This window comes from Phascolarctos cinereus, unplaced genomic scaffold, assembly GCF_003287225.1.
Source record: "Phascolarctos cinereus isolate Bilbo 61053 unplaced genomic scaffold, phaCin_HiC Scaffold_1;HRSCAF=81, whole genome shotgun sequence".
NCBI classification, from domain to species: Eukaryota; Metazoa; Chordata; class Mammalia; order Diprotodontia; family Phascolarctidae; genus Phascolarctos; species Phascolarctos cinereus.
In genome coordinates this window covers 183,184,358-183,205,926 of record NW_027555514.1, presented here as the reverse complement: position 1 = coordinate 183,205,926, position 21,569 = coordinate 183,184,358, and the positions used below count along the sequence as shown (strand labels likewise).

Sequence of the window (21,569 nt, the reverse complement as noted above, 5' to 3'; positions counted from 1 at the left end):
GGTGTTTTCTCTCAATCTTTATTGACCTCTCAGCAGTGTTTAACACTGACCACACTTTCTCCTCAGATACCCTATCCTCTCTGATTTAAAACAAAACACCCTTTTATTAATGTGTTTTGTTTTTACTTTAAATAGTTATGTTTATTTATGTTTCACCCTCAGTCCATGAGAAGTCTCTTATAACTGTGAAATAATTAAACAAAACTTTACACAACATTTTACTTTGTTTTGTTTGTGGCTAGGTGGAGCAGTGTATAGAATGCCAGGCCTGTGTCAGAAAGACTCATCTTCCTGAGTTCAAATTTGGTCTCACACACTTACTAGTTGTGTGACCCTGGACAAGTCACTTAACCCTATTTGCCTCAGTTTCCTCATTTACAAAGTGAGCTAGAGAAGGAAATGGCAAACCACTCCAGTATATTTGCCAAGAAAACTCTAAATGGAGTTATGAAGAGTCAGACAGGACTGGAAAGTGATTGAACAGTAACCAAACAATAGGCTTTCTGATGCCCTGAAGATGTCTACAATGTTGTTCAAAGCTTCTGTGAAATGATTCCTCAACAAGAACAAAACATTTCTTTGTAACAAATATGCATAGTCAAGCAAAACGAATTTCCTCATTGCCTATATACAAAAGACACGTGTCTCATTGTGCATCCTAAATCTCTCACATCTTTGTCAGGATCTGGATAGCATATTTCATTTATGATTCTACTGGAATTATGGATGGTCATTGTATCCATCATAGTGCTTATACCTTTCAAAGATGTTTTTTGTTTTTGGTGTATTGTATAAATTGTTCTTCTAGCCCTGTTCATTTCATTCTTCACCAGTTTATATGTCTTCAACTGTGGTCATTTTTATAACGTTTGTGTTATATAAATTATTCTTCTAATTCTGCTTACTACTTCACCCCATATTAGGTCATATAAGTCATACGTGTCTCTTTGAAATCATCTGTTTCCTCATTTCTTATGGCATGATAGCATTCCATCACATTCATATACCACATCCTATTCAGTCATTCTTCAGTTGATGAAAATTGCTTTAGGTTACAGTTTTTGCCTTTCTTTTACTCCCACCTCTTAGTATAGTGTCTGCCACTTAAATGCTTGTTGATTTGACTTGACTTGTACATAATAGGCAGTTAATAAAGCATCTATTTAATGGATTTGTAACATCTCCTTTTGGCTGTCTTGTCAGCTTCTTAGAGTCGCACAATCTCAGAACTGAAGGAGATAACTTCAGAGGATATCTAATCTACCCTATACCTGAAAAAAAAATCCCATTTTACAACATACCTCCTCAACAATATAGGTTAGTATGATTTTGCCTAAAGACCACTAGTGAAATGGAATTCACTTACTTCTCTTCTCAAACTCAGCATGTCAAAAATAGAACTAATTATTTTACCTAAACCTCAAACTGCCTCCCTTCCAAATGTTGCTATTTCTGTTGAGGGCTCCCCCATTTCTCCCCATAACCTCATTTCACAATTTTGGAGTTATCCTTGAGTCTTCTGTCTTCCTCACTTCCATGTCATCAGTTGCCAAATCTTAGTGATTTGTCCTTGACAATATTTTTAGCATCTGTCCCTTTACCTTCACTTGTTCTGCCTCTGTTCCGTATACAACCATCCTTGTCCCAGATGTTCCCCTTTATAATTTACTCCTTAAAATGATGCCTAACTAATCTTCCTAATATGTTGGTCTCATCATGTTATTCTCCTTCTCAGAAACCTTATGTTGAGCTCCTCATTGCCAGTAGAATAAATTACATATTTTTCAGCCTGGCTTGAGTACTCTCCATAATCTAAATCTGCTTTCCTTTCTAGCCTCATTTCATACCACTTCCAGATAATATACAAACACATACTACATTCCAAGCCAACTTATACTACATACTAGCTTTTCTCTGAATCCATACATTTGTATTTTTTTCCTTTTTTCCTTTTTAGGCAATTGGGGTTAAGTGGCTTGTCCAGGGTCACACAGCTAGTAAGTGTCAAGTGTTTGGTCTGAGGCCGAATTTGAACTCAGGTCCTCCTGACTTAAGGGCTGGTGCTCTATCCACTGTGCCACCTAGCTGCCCCAAATCCATACATTTGTAAGATCTATCTACTGTGCCTAGCATGAAGTCTCTTCTCATGGCTAATCAGAATCTTTTTCTTCCCTCAGTCCCCAGCTTAAATTTTTCTAGATGATTTTCTTAATTACATACATTTTATTTTATATATACTTTGTTTTATGTGTTGTATCACTCATCACTCTTCCCCCAAAACAAATCTTTGTGATTTAGAGATTAGCATTTTAAAAATCCTTGTGTCTGCGGTGTCTAACACAGACCCTATGCATATGAAAGGTACTTCAGAAATGTTTGTTGTGGTTTCTTATGCATATTGTAGATCTCATGCCAAGTGAAAACAATAGTGAAATTGGTCTAGTTCGGCAGGCCACACTGGATTAGAAAACTAGTTTATCTTAAAGTTCTTTCCTACCATTTTCCTCTATGACAAAACATTTGGCAAGTGATTATTTTATTCTTTAAAAATATATAGACACCTCCTCCCTCACAGTGGGAGGGTAGAGATGCTACTAGAACAGAATATTTTATACATTGTTAGACAAGATTTCAGTATCAAATGTTTTTGTCGCAAGGGAAGGTTTTGGTGGGGGGATGGTAAATGATTGTGACTGATGTAAAAAGAAAACATCAATAAAAGTATTTTTATTAATAAAAATACATGTATATAGGAAATATATTTAAGCACCTACTATGAGCAGGGTATTGTGCAGGGATACTACGACAAAAATGAAACTTTCTGTAAAGTATTTATAGTGGAGGCTACATATATATACAAGTAAATACAAAGTTTATACCAAATGATTTTAGGAGGAGTGTTCTAATTGCTGGGAGGATCAGGAAAAGGCTGGTGAAGAAGATGGCCCTGCTTGTGCTTTAAAGAAAGCTAAGGATTCTGTAACATGAAGGTGAAGGAGTATATTCTAGGCAAGGGTAACAACCTTTACAAAAACATGGTCAAGTAAGGAAAATTGTGAACAGAGAAGAGCTAGCAAACTAGAATGACTGGAATGGAAAGTTATTTAAAGGAGGGAGTATTATGAAATAAGACCAGTAAGTTGGTAAAAGAGAAATTTGTGTTTTATCCTAAAGGAAAATGAAACCCCATTAAAGATTTTTGAATGGGGATGACATGTTCAAATCTGTTTCTGGCCTGTTGGTTTGGTAGCTACATGGAGAATGATTTGGAAAGAGCCAAAAACCAGAGGCAAGGAGATCATTTAGGAAACTATTGCAATGATCTAGATAAAAGTAATGAGGATTTGAACTAGGGTAGTAACTGTTTGAATGGAGAGAAAAGTATATAGACAGTTCTCACCTTATATAAATTCACATTACTCATTCAACTTTACCCCAAAAAAAATACTGAAAACCACATTCCCCCCTGCCAAAAAAAAAAAAAACCATGTTAACTGTGCCCTTTCTCTCAGCTCCTGCTCCTCAGTTCACCACCAAGGAAAAAAAAAACCCTCGAAGTGAAAGCAGAACAGATGTGCAAAGAGACCACAGCCCCCATCAGATTGGGGATTTGGCTTGAGACCTCCAGAGCCGAAAGAGATCTTTGCCCCACTCCACCCACCTGCCTATGTGTCCAGCCTGTATCTGTGTGTCTTCTGTCCATCAGTGCTTGGGTACTGTGTATCTGTCCCTGGTCCCCACCTATCACTCATCCTCTCCTATCTGTGTCTGTGTGTTCTTCCTTTCATTTCCAGCCAGCCCCCCACATGACTGGCTCCAGCCCACAACATGTTCCTTGTCCTGTTCTCATTTCTCTGTCCCTGGCCCCCCACATGTCCTTGAACTGTGTGCCTCTTCATTCCCACATCGCTGGGCAAATTCACATCAATAAAGCAAGAACTGTGTGTATGTGGCAACAGATGCTATGGAAGAAAACTCAGCAATTGACACTATTTGGATATAAGATTTGAGGAAGAGAAAGAATCAAGGATGACTCCAAAGTTGGGGTCTTTAAAGACTGGAGGGATGGTGGTGCCATCAGTAGAAATGGGTAATATCACAAAGAATGATGTCCTTGGGGTTAAAATAATGAGTTCTATTTTAAACAAGTTGAACCCAATCTATTTGTGGGTCATCTAGTAGGAGTCTTATAAACAATTGTTATACAATCCTAGAGTTCAGGATTGACTATTTAATATATAGATTTGGGAGTCATCTTCATAGAGATAGTAATAGAATAGTCATAGAAATTAATGAGATCACTAACAATATTTAGAGAAAAGATTTAGGCCAAGGATAGAGCATTTGAGGGTTACTCACACTTAGTGGCTAAGTGGATGATGTTAATCCAGCAAAGGAGGCACAGTGTGTCTAGAAGAGACCCAAGATAAAGCAGTCTCATGGAAGCCAAGGGAAGAAATGGTCATTAACAGAGTCAAAAGCTATGAAAGGAGATCAAAGAATTGAGGATTGAGGAAAGACCATCAAATTTTTAGGAGTGAAATAAGATTAAACGTTATTAACCTTCACTCAAGTAATAGAATTAGAATCTAGATTCAGTGGATTAAGAAGTGAATGGGAGGTAAGGAAATGGTGGTATTGTAGAACTTATAGTCAAGATCTTTTTTCCTTTTTAAATCTAATTTGCGTTCATTTTCAATCTTCATCTAATTTATTGTGTTTGAAAAATTAGCATTTTTCATATTGTAATCTTATTGTATTTGAGGCTAGTCATTTCGTATATCCTTACTTCGTTGGATCTAAAAAATGACCCAAAAGAGGAAAGAATTTTGTAAATCCTTGAGATGAAATAAAAATTCTGATTCTAAAAATAATAAAACATAAAAATGTTTACCACAAGAGGTCATGGAATATTGCCCATTCTTTTAGAGGAGAAACTGTTTTATTTATTTTTCTGTATATACCTAACACATCTCTTCATATAGTAAACACTTAACAAATGGTCATTAAATTAAATTTAACTGGATCAACAAAATTAGATTGGTTGGTCTGAAGAATTCTTTCTGACTCCAGGGTATATATAATGACCTATAAAAGTAGAGGTGCATTCATTAAAGGTGCCATCTTGAAGAAAACCATTCAAGATAAGAGTTTGGGGGTTTTGATAATGAATTTAGTGGTTTCTTAACAAAAAAAAATATAATCCCTTTCCATTCCAATATAATATAACCTTTAGTCTGGTCTGTTGAAGAGAAAATTTACTTTTATTAAACTATGGAGTTATGAAATTATGAATATTGCCATAGTTTTGAAGTTTGCATTGTTGGTCATCATGACTCTTAATGATCAATAACAATGCAGAGTATTACATGAACTGTGCTTTGGAATATCTGTATTGTGCTTTGTATCTTTTCTTCCATTTCCTTTGAACCTTTTAAATTAATTCACTCACTTTTCTTCCCTCTGTTTGCAGGTCTCCGAATAAATGGGGAGTTGATCACTGCCTATCCACAGGTGGTGGTTGTAAGGGTACCAACACCTTGGGTGCAGAGTGATAGTGATATCACTGTATTACGTCATCTAGAGAAGATGGGATGCCGGCTGATGAACCGGCCTCAAGCTATCCTGAATTGTGTCAATAAGTTCTGGACCTTCCAAGAGCTAGCTGGCCACGGTGTTCCTCTTCCAGATACCTTCTCTTATGGTGAGGCCATCAGTAGGAAAACATAGCGTGAGTCTAGAACCAGTGACAGTTTTCAAAGGAATGAACAAATGCTTAAGGAAAATCCAATAATGGGGGACTTCATAGAGATATAACCTAAAGATTTTGACTTTTTAAACAGTTTGAGTAGGGTAGTTAGGGAATCTTGGCTTCTTATTTAACTCCATAGTATAAGACAGGAAATAATGGAAATTCATTACCATTCAATTTAACAAAACTTTTACCAACAAATTCAAGGCACTATACTAGGATTTGGGGATAGAAAGTCAAAAAGGCAAAAAGTACCTGCTTTCAAGGAACTTGCGTTCTGCTGGAGGATAAAAATAGTTTTTGTTTATTGTTCAGTTATTTCAGTTGTGTCTGACTCTCCTTGACCCTATTTGGGGTTTTCTTGGCAAAGATACTAGAGTGGTTTGCCATTTCCTTTTCCAGATCATTTTACAGTTGAATAAAGTGGAGCAAACAGGGTTAAGTGACTTGCCCATGGTCACACAGTGTCTGAAGCCAGGACTGGACTCATAAAAATGAGTCTTTCTGATTCTAAGCCCAGAGCTCTGTCTACTGTGCCACCTAGCTGCCTTCAAAAGTGTTGAGGTATTAAACTAGGGTGGTATTCCTGTGAACAAGGAGAAGTGAATGGGTATGAGTTGTTGGGAGGTAGACTTAGCAAAACTTGGCACCTGATTAGATAAGGTGAATAAGAGATGAGGAATAATTGAGAATGGCTGAGGTTATGCATGTTGGTGACTGGAAAATTGATTTTTGCCCTCAGCAAAAATAGGGGAATTGGGAAAGTCAGGGAGAAGATAATGAATTTTACATGACATCATCCACTGAGAGTTGGTGCTTCAGGATTATAGATATCAGAATAGAGATTAAGGATGGATAGTTTGGGAGACATCTGCAAAGAGAATGATGCAGACCTCATGCAAGGGTGTAATATTTCCTATTTATGTTAGTGCTTTATAAGCACAAATTAAACATACCCATTCCTTTCCCTTTCAGAGTTTCAGTAACAGCAGGAAGATACCTTTAAACATTGGTACACATCAGTAAGGCACTGTAGTCTTGGAAAGACAGTGTGACAGAAATACTTGGGCTTTAGTTAAGGCAGATGACTTGTTCTTCCTTCCTCTGATTATCTTCATTCTGTTAATATTATGAAACCAAAAGAAGCATGCAGGTAGTCCTGCATGTAGATTTACCATTGAGCAGCTATCATTGGAATATAATTGTGCGGAAATCTACCCCTTTTGCATACCTGTAGTGCAAGAAAAAAACAACTTGCATTTAGGTTTGTTTTTTTTTTTAATTTTTTTTTTCCAATTTCAAATTCCAAATTCTCTCCCTCTCTCTCTTCTCTTCCCTCTTCCTGAAACAGTAAGCAATTTGGTAAAGGGTATGTGTGTGTGTGTGTGTATGTGTGTGTGTGTGTGTGTGTGTGAGATCCAAGATATATTTCCATATTAGTCCTGTTACAAAAGAAAATACAAACGAAAAAAAGACACAAAAAAATGAAGTGAAAAATATTATGCTTTGATCTGCATTCAGACTCCATTAGTTCTTTCCCTGGATGTGGATAGTACTTTCTGTCATAAGTCTTTTGGAATTGTCTTGGATCATTGTGTTGTTGAGAAAAGCTAAGTCATTCATAGTTCATCATAGCACAATGTTACTATTACTATGTACAATGTTCTGGTTCTGGTCACTTCACTCACCATCTGCTCATTTCTTAGGGAATACTAGTATTCCATCACATTCATATACCACTGTTTGTTCAGCCATTCCCCAGTTGATGGGCATCCCCCCTAAATGTTGCATTGTTGTAGCTACATAATTTAATACTTCTACTTTTAAAAAAGAATAAGTAGGATACTTCCCCTTTAATTCTGGATACAGGCATCTTATCAAGATATGCAGGATGGGTTGCAACATCCTGGTTTGTTTGCAAACTTTTCTTGGCTTCAGCTTTTCAGCAAGATTTGTACTGATCTCTGCAGGTGTAGTTTGGTTTGGGTCTAATCTCACTACTGTTGGCTCTAGCCTGTAAGGTAGTGTGGTCTCTATATAGTAAGAAATATGATATTTTTAATATTTAGGGTAGAGAAAGTGAATGAGAACATTTATTAATAAAAAGGAAAAGGAATGATATTTTTGAATGGGCATGTTACTACTTAGAATCTTAGTTTCTTCTAAAACCCAAATTACTTCTTGTTATTACTTTTATTTATTCTCCTAATCTGATGAGGGAAGTAGCAAAGCTAGATGGACTTCTGCAAGGTTTGTGGTATGCTTGCTGGCCAAGAAAATAGGAGGTTAAAAAGTGAAGATGCTAGCAATTCTTTCATAGAAAGGTTAGTTCCCTTTTGTTAAAGGAAAGGGTTCTATTTCCGTACATAAAGCACTTCACTTCTGCTTGCCTCAGTTTCCTCATATGTAAAATAGGAATAATAATAGCACCTACTGCCCAGGGTTGTGAGGATCAAATGAGATAATAATTGCAATGTAAATATTAATTATCATTATTGTTGTTATTAAAATACTGAAGGTACTAAAACAAAAAGGAAACAGTACCTGGCCTTAATGAACATATTTCTTATGATGTTTATGGTTAAGAAGATTAAAAATTATTTCAGGAGAACTAGCCATAGGTAAAGATGAGGGCTTTCAAGAAGGATAAAAGTTCTCCAACGTAGAGGTGAAAGAGAAATGTATCTACAACAAGTTCTTAGATTTAGAGTTATGAGAGATCTTAGTCATCAGGTAAATATGTTGCCCAAGGTCATACAAGCAATAAATTATAGCTAGGATTTGAAATCAAGTCTTCTGACTCAAACTCCCTTCTATCGTACCACATTACTACCTAAGTGATGGTTTGTGCAAATGCATAGAAGTAGATTTTGGTATATCCAATTGGGGAGCCATTTAATTTTTAGTTAGAACCTAGACCCTATGAAGAATAGTAATTTGAAATAAGGCTAGAAAGGTTGGTTGGAGCCAGATTGTGTAGGGTCTTTACTGACAGGTGTATATTTTATTTTAGAAAGAATATGGAGGGCACTTATAGGTAGAGGTACAGCTATATAGTTGTACCAATGTTTTTGGAAGAAACATAATTTTATGGAGGATGTATAAGAGGGGAGAGGGTGGAGACTGGTGTCAGGGAGACTAATTATGGTAAGTGAAATAGATTAAGGACTAAACTAGAGTGGTGGCCATGTGAATGAAGAAAAGGAGACAGATTCAAGAGCTGTCTTAGATGTAGAATCAACGGACTTAGCATATGGAGAATGAGGACGAGGAAACTGTCAAGGATTTCAAGGTTATGAACCTGAGTTCCTAGGAGGATGTAAACAGAAATGGGGAATATGGAGTATGGTAGGTGTAAGGTTATGGTAGAAGGTAATCAATTTTGTTTCAGTCTTTCTGAGTTTAAGTTGCTGTAAGCAAAAATGCCCAATAGGCAGTTGATAATCCGGCAGATGTGGAAAGAGATTGAGCAAAGTGAACAAATGAGATCACCAAGGGTAAGAATATGAACTTAGGACAGAACTCCAAAGTGCACACCACTGATTTTAGGAGCAGGTAAATCAACAAACATTTATTAAGAGCATACTTTGTGCCAGACACTGTGCTAGGCACCAGGGATATAGAGACAGAAATGAAATAGTCTCGGTACTCAAAGAACTTACATTCTGTCATTTAAATCACTCTTTGTGAAAGTAGTTGTAATTCACTATTGACTGGTGGCAAAAGAAGCAGAATTACACAGAATTGAGAAGTGAGCAATAAGGAAATTGAGGAGGCTGTGAGTGTAGATGACTGTAAAAAGATGTTGTTTGAAGTGAGGATGAAGGGCAATAGTAGAACCAATGGAGGTATTGTTTAAAGTGATAGGAAGAGCAAGGCATGTGTGTTTAAGTAGCAAGGAACCAATAGTCTGGAGGTCTGTCAGTTTTCATTTGTAAAAGGCGGAGATTGAACTGAGTGGTATTTAAACTTTCTTCCAGCTCTGACATTCTTTGGTTCTAGAATAGAACTAACCTTTAGCATGACCTTCCTATTCTATATCCAAACACTAGTAAGACACTACCATTTGTCTTATTATAGTAAGGGCCCATTTGAAATGAGATGTGACATGAATTTGAAACGGACACAGTTAACACAATTGATAATCATTTCTTCCTATGATATTCAGCATGAAAGAAGGATGATAGTGGGGGGTAATTCTGACTTATAGATTAACAAAGCTGGATGGCAGCATGACAAGGGAGCAAAGAATTCATGGATAGAGTAAAAGTATATCATTGAATTGTTAACTAAGGTCAAGACTGAAGGGAGGAAAGTGAGGCTAGAACAGAGTTGGTGATCTGGGAAAAGAGGGAAGAATAGAAATAGATTTAGGAAGGAATGAGGAAGAAATGAAAGAAGAGGAGATTATGATAATAACTTCAGAGTTGAAGATCTTAGAAGTGGCACAGTTATGGATGATGATGAAATTTTAAAAGTTATGACTAGTCCTATGGATACGTGAGTTATAGTGAAAATATAAACAGTGAGGATGGAGAAATTTGGTGAAATAGCCAAGCTCAAAGATAGGTAATGAGTAGTAGTTAGGGGATTTAAGATATCTCATGTATTCTAAAATATACACATAGTTTTGAACGAAAATTAATCTTTACTTCTCCAGAATTTGTTTTCTTCTTAAAAGTTTATTCTAGGCCTTTGATCATCAAAGTAGGCTTAATAGTTTAGAAGAGAACAATCGTGAAACATTTCTTTTTATATTTTGTTTTCTTTTCTTTAAACAGGTGGTCATGAAAATTTTGCTAAAATGATTGATGAAGCAGAAGTATTGGAATTCCCAATGGTGGTGAAAAATACACGGGGTCATAGAGGTGTGTATAACTGAGACACAGACAGACACACAGTTCATACAGGGGAAGTAATGAGAGTTTATGGAATGGGTTTATTTTTTTCTTGATCAGATAGAAAAAGAAAATATAAGTGCTTCTGTCTGTCCCCAGATAATGACTAGATCATAGTAGTAAGAAATAATCTTTGAATCAAGTCAAGAAAGGAACAGTTTCTGAAACAGGAATTCTGAAAGACACCATATAAGGGAATTGGAAAGTCCATTAGGTAGCAATAGCTAATATTTATAAAGTATAGTTGATAGTGAATACAAATTATCATGGAACTACTTTGAAACAGGAGTATTATTAAGTCTTTACTGTGTGTCAGATACTGTGCTAAAGCACTAGGGATACAAATATAAATAAGACAAGCCCTACCTTAAAGCTGCTTATTCTTTCTAAAAGAGAAAACAAACACATAAAGGGGACCTGGAAACTGGGGTGGGTTGGAAATAAGCAAGGTGCTGTGGTATGGAGATTTCCGCATCCAGCCAGTTGCCAAGATACTGCTTCATTTTCTTTCAAAATCATTTCCTCTTTTATTTCCAGTACTGTTACCCAAATTCAGACCCATATTGCCTTTGCTGGACTATTCTGGTAGCTGTCTGACTGATCTGCCTGCTTCTGCTCTACCTTCTGTCTCTCTCACATAGGAGTAGTCTTTCCCAATGCACAGCTCTAATGACAGGTCTCATTTCTCAGAAAGCTTCAGTGACAGTAAATGCCAGACTGCTTAGTCTAGATCTCCACAGTCTGGTTCCAACTTCTAGGCATGTTCTCTCATTTGAACCTCATGACAACCCTGGGAGGTGGGTAGTATTATTATCCCCTTTCCAATCGAGGAAGCCAAGGCAACTGATGTTAAATGACCTGCCAACGTTATACAGCTAGTTAAGTGACAGAGATGGGATTTGAACCCAGGTCTTCCTGACTCCAGGCCCAGTACTTCATCCACTGATCCACCGGGCTGCTTCTGGCTATCATATGATATCTTTACTAGACTACAAGTTCTTTTTATTCCCAAATCTAGCATAGTGCCTGTCACATAGTGGACCCTTAATAAAGTTCATTTGAATTGAGTAGCATTTAAATTTACCTTTAAAAAATTTAGCTGATAACCCATGCATGCTCTATCTAAAGTTAATTAGTTCTGGGAAAATGTAATGTTAAAAAATAATGTTAATAGGCAGTTAGGTTCTCAAGAGTTTCACTTGTGCTAGAAGCAATACGTGTAGTGTTTAACGGATGGAAGTTCAGATATGCCTCTGGAGCTACCACACTAATTTAAATCACCTCAGACAATCCAGTTTGGATCTTGGATGACTAAATAATGTTGCAGTGAAGCTTGCTTACACTTAATAAGGTGCTTGCAAAACATCATTGATCAGAACATTTTGTAGGATATGCCTATAACAGATAAAAATTGAAAGCATAGCCATTTCTTTTTGTTTTCACCTGTTAAGTCATTTGATAAAAGAAATTGTTAAGAAAAGGCTTGTTTCGTTATAGGAAGTCTATTTTGTGCACAGATGCCAAAATAATCTTAAGTGCAACCATATTTATCTCTTAGCTCAGGAATTTTCAGCTGCACCCTATTACCTTTAATACAAAAATTTAAACTCTTAAGCTTGGCATCCAAAATCCTTCACAGTCCGACTCCCTCCAGCTTATTTCATACTCTCGTCTTTTATATAGTTATTGATGTCATAGTCCATTGGTTCCCAGTTTGGGAGGGGGAATGTTCCAATGTCCCTGTGTTCCCCTTTAACAAAAATAAAAAATGTTGTGAACCCCCAGTGTAATTTATTATGATGTTCATAATATTTTTTTAGATACAATAACTACAGTGTAAAAGCTTTTGCCTTGGCCCCCAAATGTTCCAAATTTAAATTTATATTACATAATTTTAAATTCTATCCTGTTTATAATTATAAAAACTCGACAAAATTTAAAACTTTTATCATAATAATTATGGATTTTATTGCAACATTGTGAAAGAATTAAAAGAAATAATCCAGCAAGACCTTATATGCTTGTATCATCTGCAGTACTTTATATATTTTTTGTTCTACAAATTTTATCAAATAGAACTGACATTCTAATGAAATAAGTTACATCTTGGAAAACACTTAACATAATGTAATAATCATATAGTAATTTAATTCTGATATTAGACTTTTTATTTGAATAAAGGTTTGCAATGTTTGGCTCAGTACCAAATAAACAGTCTTAAATATGGTCCCACATCAAGTTTATTTTTATATTTTGATTTAAAACAAGAATAAAATGAAAATGCTTGCTCACACAAATTTGTGGTGGAATATAATAGGAGTCTTTTGCAAGCTCTCTTGAAAATGAGAGTTTGTGCATACCAGTCAGTTTTGTACTAATTCCTTTTGGCAGTTCGAAACAATTTGATGACGTATTGAGAAACTACAAGAGCTTGTCTTTAGTCAGAGTTTGGTCTGATCAAACGAAAACATGAAACATGTGCTCGTGCTCATGATCATGGCATTTTCAAATCACTATAGAAATAAACCTGGAATACTTCAAAAATGCACACGCTTGCTGTCCCATAGAAAAATATATTTGTAACATAAGTGTGAATTATTAAGTGCTTAAAGGTGAGATTAAAGAATTTTTAGCAGGGGCAGCTAGGTGGTGCAGTGGATAGAGCACCAGCCTTGGAATTGAGAGGACCTGAGTTCAAATGCGGCCTCAGACCAAACACTTAACACTTACTAGTTGTATGAACCTGGGCAAGTCACTTAACCCCAATTGCCTAAAAATAAAAAGATGAAAATAAAATTTAAAAAAAGATTTGTTAGCATGAATTCCTTGGGCCATTGTTACAAATATCCAAAGGATCCATGAGCCGCTAGATAATAATCATTGTTCCAGTCAAATTAGTTATAATAGCCAGAATTTGACATTTCATCTCCAGCCTTCAGGTCTTTGTATGAGTTGTCCCCCATACCTAGAGTGACCTCCTTTCTTCCTTCTCTTAGAATCTTTAGTGTTCTTCATAACTTGGTTTGTGTGCCATCATCCATGGTGAGAGCTTCTAAAAGCTTTACTTTCAGTAAACATTGCCATACTTCCTATTCAACATGAAGGGGACTAAATTTTAAGTTTTATCATGCATATGTATGTAAGAAATAAAATAATTCATTTCTTTCATGAAGAAAATTCTGTTTAGTAAATGACTGCTCCCAGATCCTCAATATAAAGAGTCCACAGAAGCCCAGCCAATTTTTCATATCTTGCCAGCTGCAGTGCTTTGGTTTATATTCCCTGTTATCCTGGCTCCACCCCGTGCCCCAGCTCCCACTTTCATTTCCTGTTCTGTATTGCTTTCCCATTAGATTGTATCTCCTTGAGGGCAGGGACTGTCTTTCTTATTTGTATCCACAGTACTTAGCACAGTACCAGGTACAGGTGCTTAATTTGTTATAGTATATAACATTTTCTCACATCATAAAGTTGTTAAATGTTTATCAGAACACAACTAAATAAATTAATGAGGCCCTTAATTCTATTTCTTACCAACCAACAAGTTTTATTCTGGGTATAGTTTTAGAAAGAGATACCTGCATTATATGTTCAGCTTCCATTTTGTTTCTTCCTGTGGATTTGCTTGAGAACAGGACAGAGAATCCTGATTTTACAAAGATAAGTTATTACAAATAGAATTTTCACAAAAATAAGTTGTTATAAATGGAATTAAGGCACATTTAATAAGAATGGGATGTGTTTCTTCAATAGTGCACCAGAGATTTTATAACTTCACTGATTGAAATCAATTCAAAGTTTCTGGTTATTACAGCTATAATTAGTTCATCCTTCACTGAGTCTTTGTCACTTTTTATTTTCTAGATAGATATGGAAAGGGTTTTGTATCCAAAGCACATTCATTTGCTTTCAGTCAGAGAATTATTCCTTCTATTGCCTCTTCCAAAATGTTTAGATATACTAACACTATAACACTAACATATATAACACTCACATTTTTTCCCACTCCACCCTGTCTCTTTCCATTGCACAATTTTCTTTTTTCACAACTACTACTTTTGTAATATTTCAGTAGGATAATATACATTATTTACCATGTATTACCCATACAAAGAAGCTTGCTCCCTTGACAAGCTTGAAAGCCTATTCTGATCCTTCTAGCTGTTAATGTTTCATCTCCTCCCTCCATTATATAGTATGTATTTACTTCATGTAAACACAACACTTTTTGTCATATCCTCCATGCCTTGCTTCAGAAATGCTCGTTGGATTGGATTGTACTGTACTGCTTTTCATACTGCTTTTTCATTTTCCTTTAAAAATGCTTTTAAGTTACCTTTAGAATGTCAGAATTTAAGTGGTGAAAATATGAAGCCAAAAGAATTTGATTGTTGTGAAGAGAAGAGCCATTGTCTTTACTGTTCATGGACTCTAATATAAATCTGTTGTATGTGTTTTGGTTAGGTTAAGTAAAGCCTGTTTTAGAGTTGCTATTCTTGTCAGCCCAACTGTTTACATGGAAACTGAGGTTCCTTTTACATGGATGCCACAAGCTAAATGGATTACATGACATTTCATAAGTTAACTTAGAAATCTGTTCACCATTTATTTACATTGCTTCTATGGGAAATTGTATTCGTAGTTCCAAATAGCCATTTTATAAATGAACTTTTGGAGCACAGCGTTTTTCTAAGTTAGGAACTGGCAATATGGAATCAGAGCAAGGGAGATAGCTATAGAGACAAACCTGCCCAAGCTAATTAGGTATTGTTGTTAGCTGGACTGTACATCCTTTTCTCTAAAGGCCAAGTTTCTCTCCTAATTTTCCTTTTTTCATTGCTAAAAGCTGTCTTAACAGTTATTTTGATTATATTATTGAATGATCATGTTATTCCTGATTGTTTTCAGTAAAGAAGGCTGTGCCTCTGCCTACTAGAGATACCAAAGAATGTGAAATTAAGGTTGTTGTGACAGAAATGCATTCAGATGGCTTTGGAGCAATAGTGGAGAAGGAAAGGGTAGAATCCCAAAATAGAAAACTAGAATGGGAAGAGTCTCAGTCTATTTTTAGAAGAAGTTAGGTTTCAAAGAAAAAAAGGCAAATTCTGCAAAATCATCTGGAATCCTTAGATGATTTCTTAAAACTAAAACCTTGATTATAGTTAATAACATCTACCGCCAAAAGGAATGTTGTAGAGGTCAAATGATATGATGAATAGCAAGTGTTTTGCACACTTTAAAAGTGACATAAATGTAAACCATTTTTATCACCACTATTCTCAAGAAATATTTTAATATAGTTAAAATGAAATGGAAATGTAGCCTTCAGTCTTTTCTTGTTCCCATTTTCCTGTTAAGCAGAGTATATTACTTAATATCAGGCTTTAATATCACTGAATGATCATGACAATTCATTATGAAAAACTAAAATATTATTGATTTTAAGTGTCATGGTGTTTTAAAACTTAGGTATTGCGGAAGAGGGTGCCAAAAAAGAGACAAAAGTAATTATGAATTGTCCATAACACAATTACTTTTAGCGTCCTTTTTTTTTCCATCTTAAGGTAAAGCTGTTTTCCTGGCTCGAGATAAGCACCACTTGGCTGACCTAAGCCATCTTATTCGCCATGAAGCTCCGTACCTATTCCAGAAGTATATAAAGGAATCTCACGGCCGGGATGTGCGTGTCATTGTGGTGGGAGGCCGTGTAGTTGGCACTATGCTGCGCTGTTCAACTGATGGAAGGATGCAAAGCAACTGCTCACTAGGTATAAACAATACATTGTCACATTACATAAATGGATAGTGTGGCTGTTCCAGTGGGCACTTATCCAAAGCAAATAATTTTTTTTTATTTTGTAAGTTACAAGTAATAATGTACACCTGTATAGAGCAACATAATGTAATAGAGTACAGGATATGGATTCAGAGGACGTGGGTTCAGTTGCTGACAGTAGCTATGTGACCTTAGACAAGTCACTCAACCCCACTGAGTCTCAGTTTCTTCATTTGTAAGTAAGGGGATTTGTAAGGGGACTTTATGATCCCTACAGTTTCTTTCAGCTGTGGATTCTAAGATCTAGAATCCTAAATATGATGATAGTACTATAAACCTGCTATTAAGTAGGGTGTCTCTTTTGAGTTGTTTTTGGAGCAATGGAAGTGTTCACTGAACTATCAGTTTTCCACTTCTAATTTTTAAACAATATCATGAATATTTGAACTGGATCTTTCCTTCAGTTAGGAACCTGGCGCAAATATTACAGTGGAACTGGCAAGGATATTTTCAGTCTCCCTTCCTTAGTCTCAAACTTCTACACCTCTATAGGGCCCCTCAGACCCTATATTGTCTCGTGGTTTGGTAAGAAGGAGGGAAGATTAAGGGGAGGCAGAAGTAGCTGCTCCATTGGAAGCTCTTCAGTTATAACCTTGGCCAGTAGCATTTAGGGGAAAGGCATTTTTTCACTCTTATTTTTATGCTGTATACATACTGAGTTCATTGCTTATATAAGAATATAGGATTTATAACTCAAAGAGATCCTTAGAGATCATGTAATCAAAACCCTTCGTTTTTTACAAATCAGGAAATTGGGTTCCAGAGGAGTACCATGATGTATCCGAGTTAACACAGGCAGTGAAATGCTGAGTTGGGATTTGGACCCATTTACTCAGATTCCAAATTCAGAGTTCTTTCTACCATATAGGTCTGCTAATGTGTATGTAAATTATTCTCAAGTAGACAGCATTCATTTTTAATGTCAATACTGTATGTCCAACTGCAAAAACATACAGTATTAAAATTAGGTTGTGACTAAAAATTAATTAAAAATTAATATAATCTGAAAGAATGAGTGGGTCAAACAGCAAATCATAGAAACAGTCATTAACTTCATCCAAGAGAATGACAGTGAGACAACATACCAAAACTTATGGGATGCAGCCAAACCAGTTCTTAGGAGAAATTTTATATCTCTGAATGCTTACATGAATACAGTAGAGAAAGAAGAGATCAGTGAATTAGGTATGCAACTAAAAAAGCTAGAAAAAGAACAAATTAAAAATCCCCAATTAAATACCAAATTAGAAATTCTAAAAATCAAAGGAGAGATTAATAAAATTGAATTGAGAAAACTATTGAACTAATAAATAAAACTAAGAGCTGGTTTTATAAAAAGAAAAAAAGATAAAGGAAAGAAAAAAAACAAATTACCAGTATCAAAAAAGAAAAGGGTGAATTTACCACCAATGAAGAGGAAATTAAAACAATATTTCAGAGCTATTTTGCACAACTGTATGCCAATAAGTCTGACAATCTAAGTGAAATGGATTAATATTTACAAAAATATAAATTGCCCAGATTAACAGAAGAAGAAATAAAATACTTAAATAATCCCATTTTAGGAAAAGAAACTGAACAAGCCATCAATGAACTCCCTAAGAAAAAATCCCCAGGGCCAGGTGGATTTACAAGTGAATTCTATCAAACACTGAAAGAACAATTAATTACAGTACTATGTGAACTATTTGGAAAAATAGGCAAAGATGGAGTACTACCAAATTCTTCTAATGTACAGATATGGTGCTGATACCTAAACTGGGAAGAACCAAAACAGAAATACATTATAGATTAATTTCCCTAATGAATGTAGATGCAAAAATTTTAAATAAAATATTAGCCAAAAAATGACAGCAACTTATCTAGGGGTTAATACACTATGACCAGGTGGGATTTATACCAGGAATGCAGGGCTGGTTCAATATTAGGAAAACTTTCAGCGTAATTGACCATATCAATAACAAAATTAACAGAAATCATATGGTTATCTCAATGCAGAAAAAGCTTTTGACAAGATACAACACCTATTCCTGTTAGAAACACTGGAGAACGTAGGAATCAATGGAGTTTTCCTTAAAATGACAAGTAGCATCTATCTATAACCATCAGCAAATATTATATGTAATGGGGATAAGTTAGAAGCATTTCCATTAAGATCAGGGGTGAAACAAAGATGTCCATTATCATCATTGTTACACAACATTGTACTAGAAATGAATGGAAGGAATCAGAATAGGCAGTGAGGAAACAAAACTATCATTCTTTGCAGATCACATGGTGGTATACTTAGAGAATCAACTAAAAAAGTACTTGAAAAAATTAACAGCTTTAGCAAAGTTGCAGGATATAAAATAAACCCACATAAATCGTTGGCCTTTCTATGTGTTAGTAGCAAAGCCCAGCAACAAGAGACAGAAAGACAAATTCCATTTAAAATAACTGTAGACAATATAAAATATTTGGGAGTCTACCTTCTGAGACAAACCCAGGAACTATATGCAAACAATTACAAAATACTTTTCACACAAATAGTCAGATCTAAGTAACTGAAAGAATATCAATTGCTCATGGATAGACCTAGCTAATATAATAAAAATGACAATTCTACCTAAATTAATTTACTTTTTCAGTGCCATACCAATCAGACTACCAAAATTATTTTATACAGCTAGAAAAAGTAATAACAAATTCATCTGGAAGAACAAACGGTCCAGAATATCAAAAGAATTAATGAAAAGAAATGCAAGGGAAGGTGGCCTAGCCATACCAAATTTAAAACTGTATTATAAAGCAGCAGTCATTGAAACTACTTTGTACTGGCTAAGAAGCAGAGTGGTGGATCAGTGAAAACAGGTTAGGTACACAAGACACATTAATCAATGACTATAGTAATCTACTGTTCGATAAACCCAAAAGACTCCACCTTGTGGGATAAGAACTCACTGTTTGACAGAAACTGCTGTTAAAACTGAAAAAACAGTATGGCATAAACTAGACATAGACCAACATCTTACACTGTATACCAAGATAAGGTCAAAATGAGTATACAATTTAGACATATGAGACTATAAGCAAATTAGGAAAGCAAGGAATAGTTTACCTGTCAGGTCTATGGAGAAGGGAAGAATTTTTGACCGAACAAGATAGAGAAATTTATGAAATGCAAAATGGATCGTTTTGATTACATTAAATTAAAATTTTTGCACAAAGCCAATGCAACCAAATTTAGAAGGGGAGCAGAAAGCTGGTAAATAATTTTTACAGCCAGTATCTCTGATAAAGGCTTCATTTCTAAAATATATAGAGAACTGAGTCAACTTTATAACAATACAAATCATTCCCCAGTTAATAAATGGTCAAACGATATAAATAGGCAGTTTGCAGATGAAGAAATTAAAGCTATCTGTATCAAATGAGAAAATGCTCTAAATCACTACTGATTAGAGAAAAGCAGATCAAAATAATTCTGAGGCACCACATCACACCTATCAGATTGGCTAACATGACAAAACAGGAAAATAATAAATGTTGAAGATGTGGGAAAATTGAAACACTGATTCATTGTTAGTGGAGTTGTGAACTGATCCAACCATTCTGGGGAACAATTTGGAACTATGCCCAAAGTGCTATAAAACTGTGCCTACCTTTTGATCCAGCAATAGCACTTCTAGGGCTATATCCCAAAGAGATCATAAAAAAGGAAAAAGGACCCACATGTACAAAAATATTCATTGGTGCTCTTTTTGTGGTGTCAAAGAATTGGAAATTGAGGCAGTGCCTATCAAGTGGGGAAAAACAAGTTGTACAATATGAATGTGAGCAGGCCGATTTCAGGAAAAACCCTGAAAGACTTGCATGAACTGATTCTGAGCAAAGTGAGCAGAACGAGAACACTGTACATAGTAACAGCAGCATTGTGTGGTGACCAACTTTGTTAGACTTAGCTCTTCTGAGCAATGCAATGATCAAAGACAATTCAGACTCATGATGGAAAATACTACCCACATCCAGAGAAAGAACTTTGGAGTCTGAATGCAGATGGAAGCATACTATTTTATCTTTTGTTGTTTTTTGTTTTTTCTTTCTCATGGTTTTTCCTTTTTGTTATGATTCTTCTTCAATATGACTAATGTGGAAATATGTTTAGTATGATCATACATGTATAGCCTAAAAAAAAAATTAGTTTATGAGCTCCTTGAGGGTAGGGACTGTTTTTCGTCTTTTTGCATCCCTAGCACTAAGCATAATGCCTGGCAGGTGCTTATTGACTGATTAGAGAATTCATCTCAGAGTCAAAAAGATCTGAATTCAAGTCCTGTCTATGATACATACTTGCTGTGTGGACTTTGGACAATCATTGAACCTCTTTGTACCCTCTGCGATTCTCTAAAATTTTAAGTTCCAAAGCAATAACTGATCTGTGTTAGTAGGAATTTCCTCAAAGGGGAGGGATCCTCATCAATAAAATCACAACTCTGGCCATAAATTTAAATTATGCCTAGGTAATTTCTGGATGAAAACTGTATTTGCTGAACACTATATATGCATACTAATCAAGGCTAAGTTAAGATTTGTTTGGAATAGGGTCATAGACTTTGGATTTGGAAGTAACCTTAGTGGTTATTTAGCTCACCTTCCTTCTTTTACAGATGAGGAAACTGATTCTCAAATCTGCATATCTAGTACCTGTCTTTCTCTGGGGCTGTAGTCAAATATCACTATCTTTCTACTGCTATACATTTCCACTTAGATATTTCATAAACATTTCAAACTGAACATATACAAAATGGAAGCCATTATCTTTTTTAATTTTTTGAATTAGCAAAAATTTATTTTCTCTCCCTCATACCTTCCCCCAACCCATTAAAAAAATAGAAGAACAAAAACAATACCTTTGTAACAAATATGCATAGTCAAGCCAAATGAATTCTTACATTGGCGATGTCCAAAATATATATTCTACATTCTACAACCTGAGTCTATCACCTCTCTTTCTAGAGGGTGAGTAACTTGCTTTATCTTCTGAAATGGTTGTTGATCATTATGTCAGTCAGTTTTAAGTCTTTCAGAGTTGTTTGTCTTT

The 21,569-nt window shown here is 35.4% G+C and overlaps 1 protein-coding gene across 2 annotated transcripts in view; it reads left to right on the top strand.

The window, feature by feature from the left end:
* RIMKLB (ribosomal modification protein rimK like family member B) overlaps window positions 1-21,569 on the top strand; it is a 68,871-nt gene that overhangs the window by 42,112 nt on the left and 5,190 nt on the right. For both annotated transcript variants that reach the window (XM_020994291.2, XM_020994288.2), the window contains 3 exons: window positions 5,474-5,704; window positions 10,534-10,620; window positions 16,215-16,418. In XM_020994291.2, coding sequence (XP_020849950.1) covers window positions 5,474-5,704; window positions 10,534-10,620; window positions 16,215-16,418 — 522 coding nt within the window. The remainder of the gene's footprint in view (window positions 1-5,473; window positions 5,705-10,533; window positions 10,621-16,214; window positions 16,419-21,569) is intronic.